This window comes from Odontomachus brunneus, unplaced genomic scaffold (assembly GCF_010583005.1).
Source record: "Odontomachus brunneus isolate Ranch 3 - 2012 unplaced genomic scaffold, Obru_v1 Obru_scaffold_206, whole genome shotgun sequence".
NCBI classification, from domain to species: Eukaryota; Metazoa; Arthropoda; class Insecta; order Hymenoptera; family Formicidae; genus Odontomachus; species Odontomachus brunneus.
The window spans coordinates 335,116-340,818 of NW_022639656.1; the positions used below are offsets into that span (position 1 = coordinate 335,116).

Consider the following 5,703-nt stretch of genomic DNA (forward strand, 5'->3'; position numbering starts at 1 on the left):
GAGAGAGAGAGAGAGAGAGAGAGAGAGAGAGAGAGAGAGAGAGAGAGAGAGAGAGAAAGTTGCATTACATATATATTTTTTTTGTTTAGGACCATTTACTTTCCGGCCGGGCTTCTCATCGTTTCTCTGGGTCTAGTTTCTTATGCTTTCCTGCAAACGCGTAGAAATTATTATCTCGTTCACAGCTTGTGGCACGTATGTGTGGCTATTGGAGTTATTTTACTTCTGCCGAAGCGACAGTACATGAAGTAATGCCTGAGAGGCTATATTTGCATCAGGAAGTAATTCAGAAAAATCGAACTGTCAGTTGTAGCAAAACATGTAATGGCTATTCAGAAAAGCATCTGAAGATTTATTTTGATACAACTTAAGTAGATATAATAAGCTGTAAGACAGGTAATTGTTTACATTAGGGGAGCCACCTCTGATAAGCTTCTCTTTGACATTTAGTATCAAAAACCCAGATAGTCAAACTTGCGCGAACAGATTTTGCGCAGTCTGTCGACAGTGTCTGTAGACAGAATGACAACAGATTGCACACAGAATCTGTTTTGACGACAGATTGGTGACAGACTACGCGCAGAGCCTGCCGACAGACTGGCGCACAGATTCTGTTTCGTAGATAGGCTATTTGATTCTATCAAGGGCCATATGTACGCTATTAAATGGGGTAATTTCAGATGCACACCATGTAAAACTCTGAGAGGAGTTAAGATAATTATATAGTGCAATAATTGTACACATATATACAATAAAAAACAATTTTTACTTTTTAAAATTGTATTATATATTTTTTTATAAAAAAGCAACAATAATAGAAAAATAACGGCATTTCTGAGCGTTATCTAGGGAGAGGAGAATGTCGTGAGCGTGGAGTGTCAGGTAGCTCAGTGATTTAGAGCAGTCACTCGGCAAGCGAAAAACCCGGGTTCGAGTCCCGACTTAGCAAACCGCGCTCTCGATATTTTTCTCTCTCTAGAACGAAAAGATATAGAGATTTCGAATGCATGGCGTCCCGTCGCCATCTAATACGCCCTTCTCCTTCTATGGTATAGATATAGAATCGTACAACGGTTAAATGGCCATTTAAAGGCGTACATATGCCATTCTTGGTAAAAATTGTTTTCATAATTTTTCATACAATTTCTCATACTATTCCCAGACAGCATAATGTCCAAAATCGAGTCATAAGACATCCTTAAGACATCTTTAAGACATCTTTAAGACATTTTTAAGACAAGTTTATAAGGTATTGTCTTAAAGATGTCTTAAAGACGTCCTAAAGACACCTTATGACTCAATTTTGGATATTTGTGTCGTCTAGGTTATTTTTTTTTTAAATATCATTATGTTATTAAATCTGAATAATTTAACCGTCATGCAATAAGTACTGAAGGCAGCAGCACCGAAAAAAATATTAGTCCTGCCATGTAAATAACTTTTACAGACTTTTTGCAACGTTTTATTTCAAAATATATCCCATATAGCACCAAATGTCTGAAATACATCTCAGAAACGTTCCAGAGACAATGTGATATCTCTGGATGTCTCTGGGATGTATTTCGGACATTCGTACTGTATGGATATCATGCTTCGATTTTGATAAAATTTAATACAGTCTGGACGATCGACCAAATTATTTCGCACATGTAAAAGCACAGTATTTTATTAGCATGATAGAAAAATGTCATTATCTGCTGTTTTATTGCAGTGATTTTCTATACAGTCCTTGGTAAAAAATTAATTTCGAATTATCATGCCGGTCTCTCTTACATTATTTATACGCTAAACGATTTCGTCTATATTTTGCGGTTTAAAAAGCAAACAAATTCTAAGATTTTTCTTCCTTAAATTTTAAGTGGATAATATAAAGCTTTTTATCAAGTGAGGAATTGGCGTAGTGTCTAAGGCGACAGACGATTATCCAAAAGATGTCTTCGGTTCAAGTTTGGATCTCACCAGAGAAAATCTTCAAAATTATGAAAAAATAATATAGAAAAACTTTTTTTCATTGTATTTTACGAGAAAGCGTAAAAGCATTGTATTTGATGAGAAATCTATGTATATAATTATGAAAAATCGCTCATTCTATGTATATAATTATGAAAAATTATGAGAAAATTTTCTACCAAAGATTTAATTGAAGAACCTACGAAACGATAGGATCTGCGCGCAATCTGCCGTCATTTTGCTGTTATACATATATATATATATATATATATATATATATATATATATATATATATATATATATATATATATGTGCTACAAACTCTGCGTGCTTGGCAGGTTCTGCCAGTCTAACAGCCTACTGGCTCGATAGATGACTATGGGTCTGACAACAGAGTCTGCTCGAATCTGATGTCAGCCTGCGCTCAATTTGCTTACTGGGGATTTCTGAGTAACATTTCAAATGTTTTATGTATCGCTCACATTGTTTGTTAAAAAGTTATTAAAAAATTATTTTAAATGGAACGCAACTTTTGCACATAGTGTACATGGTAATATAGTAAATAGTACACGTATATGCGCGGAGGAGAGGCTCCGCTCCTCCCGCCTCCCAGTCTCTCTCCTAAAAACTAACTCTAACTTATCATAACATGTACAGTTTGTTAAAAAGTTATTAAAACATTTTCTTTTATAAATAGAATGTAATTTTTGCACACGGTATATATGGAAAATTGGTAAGCAATACACGTATATGCGCGGCCCTGGTGAAAATATTTTGCTGAAAAGGAGGGGTGTCAATAAGGCTGATTTTTGGTCCTCATCAGAATCATTTCAAACTGTGGTATTTGCTTCCTATCGATGTAGTTCACAACCTCCTAGAACCGTTTGCTGTCCGAGCAATTAGAGATTGCAAACGGACAACTGGAAATCTCAAAAATCAATGGGGTATTTACATGGTGGTGTCGGTCTCATTTCAGCATGTCATTGTGAGCTTCCACCACCATATTTTCTCAAAAACCATATACTAGAGTATATGCTGCTTTAAATACGAAAGGGAACTCATCTGATTTTCATGCATTCAATATAAAATCAAGCCTGGTATTTTGAATGGATTGCCATATTACTGAACAATGCAATAGCATCTTTTGCGATGAAACAGATGATACTACTCTAAGTCCAAACTTGATTTTGGGATTAGATCATCTTATCAGTGCAATATATACTTAAGAATTCTGCAATTTATTGCTCAGTGGACACAAACCATGTTTCGTCATTTGGACATTCTCAAAATGTCTGATGTGCGTCTCGAAGACGTTTCAAGGATGTTTCATGTTGCAAAGACTTCTTTATGATTTCTTATGTTTTTGGTATAACAGACGTCTATAAGTCATCTTGTGGATGGAAATAAGATATCTTGGGAATATTTCTAGGATTTCTCGTAAATGAATCTATCTCAATGTCCATAAAATATTTCGGGAACGTCCAGAGGATGTTTATATGTTTTCCTGTCCGCTATGTAATCATATAGCGATGGACTGTAACTCTATTATCATGAATATATATATTCTCGCATTTTAATTCTAACGCTGGAAATAGAACTCAGGTTACAACATCTAGGAATTGACAAAGAAGTCGACTTAGTGTGCGACAAGTTTGCAAAGACTGATGTCGAACATCAGGAGTCAGAAAAGAGATTGTGGCTGAGCATTTTTACATTCTAAGACGGAATATCTTCCAGCTCAACAGAGAGCTAATCCCTTCGAGCATTCAAGAGGCTCACGGCCCAAGGCCAGCGGTCTCAGAACCCGCAACTATGTGACGAGAACTGGAAAACATTCTCCTCCTGCAGCAGCGGGCATGCCAGTCAACGACCAGCAGCTATGCGAGGCTCGATACTTCTCCATTACACAAACCCGTCCTTTATTTTTTTATCGGCTGAATGTTAAGTTTAGGGGTTGAAATAGCCTCTTGAAAAAAGGGCTTTTTCATTTTTATTGAATATTTCCTAAAATACAAGGTATATGAAAAAATGTTTCCTACAAAAGTTGTACAGTATTTAACACTCTTTACAACGCTATACTTAATTTTTTCAAAAACATCAAATTTTTAACCTCCCCACCCAACTCGTTATCTTTGTAAAATTTGTAAGTTTTTTAACGACCAAAATTGTAGAACATTTCATGCCAAATCGATCTATATATAATATTAGAAAGTGGTCTCACTTAAATTGTTGGAAAACGTCGTGATAATATCGTGCTATACGCATCACGCAGTCCAAGTAAATGGATACTGTAGCTAGGTACGTTATTGTAAGTAGGGAAATGTAATGAATTGTAGAAAAATAATACATAGACAGTTGCATATATTTAATGTATAATGTTTACAATTTATAATGTTATTATAATATATTAAAATCATATAATTAATATAATATTAAGAAAAATCGATAGAGGATTTGCATGCACAGAAAATAAATATATTTTACTTATGACACATATTCGTAAAGGCGGTGTTCATGGAAAAAATGTGTGATGCAAAATGATTGTTTGCACCAAGAATAAGTAATTATAACAGTTTCGCTACAAACATTGCATTGTACTTTAGGATTTCTTTTAAACAAAAATCAACCGGTGTCTCGAACTCTAGCGGTCTAGTCTGTAAATATCCACTTTTAAACCATGCAAATTTAAATAAATTTGAAACCTGTGACGAGAATTGATGGTATGTTAATGACTGTAATTTCAAGATATTGTTCTTATTAGGAAAATCAATTGCAAGATCGAGTAACATAACATTATCAGAGAAATGTTTGATAAAATTTTTCCATAAGCGGCAGCCATATACATCTAGTGTAGATATACATCTTGTATTTTTCCCGTTGTACCAGCCGGAATTGTTAGAAAATAGATATCTGTTGCAGAATGTGGTCTATTTTCGGCAATTATGTTGGGACAATGTCCACTCCAAGAATTTAATAGTAATACGGATTATGGGCCGACGTTCGGAAAGAAAACTTCTCTCAACCAGGTTTTTATATGATTTGATGTTAATTTACCTGACTTCGAAGCTATTACATAAATGTTAGGAGCGTTAAATAATGATGGATCAAACGTTCCTGTGGATTCTTTTAATACGATCAAAAGAGGCGACAATACTCTACCATAAGCAGAAATAGTCGGCTGTATTGTGTAATTATGCGTGGTTGCTGATACAGACTATACTGCAGATTCTATCATTTTTGCATCTTTATTTGCTAAAGTACGACCGGCGTGAAGTTTTAACTGGAATCCACTCTGATTCGAATTATAAATATTTTCCACATTGATTAATAAAATATTTTGCATTTCTTGTAAATGTTTCGTACTTATTTTCTAAATCTGATTTTGATAACAAAGATTTTTTCAAAACAAATTTCGTTATTTTACGAGATACTATATTATGTTGTTTTTTGAATCTGTATCCACATATGGGGGATTTCATATGAAGTGATCAAGCTAAAAAAAATTTTTTCTCCAATTATGTTTAAACTCGGGGCATTTGTAGCCCTATTAGGTGGTAATATTTGGTAGAAAAATTTTTCCATTTGCTCCAATATTTGAGGAGGGGGAGGGGGTGAAAGTTTTGGGGGCCCGTTTCATTAAACAATTTTTTTCAGATAATTAAATGAATAAAAAAAATTTATGAATATCAGTTTCGATATGTTTTTTTATGCCCTTTCGATTGGTAAAATGCATTTAAAAAAAAAAAAATTTT

General features: G+C 34.3%; 1 protein-coding gene across 13 annotated transcripts in view; it reads left to right on the forward strand.

The window, feature by feature from the left end:
- Positions 1-1,195, forward strand: part of LOC116852195 (transmembrane protein 8B-like) — a 213,237-nt gene extending 212,042 nt beyond the window's left edge. For all 13 annotated transcript variants that reach the window (XM_032832282.1, XM_032832281.1, XM_032832283.1 and 10 more), the window contains one exon: positions 90-1,195. In XM_032832282.1, the coding sequence (XP_032688173.1) occupies positions 90-252 (163 nt within the window). In that variant the 3' untranslated portion in view covers positions 253-1,195. The remainder of the gene's footprint in view (positions 1-89) is intronic.
- The last annotated feature ends 4,508 nt before the right edge of the window (positions 1,196-5,703 follow it).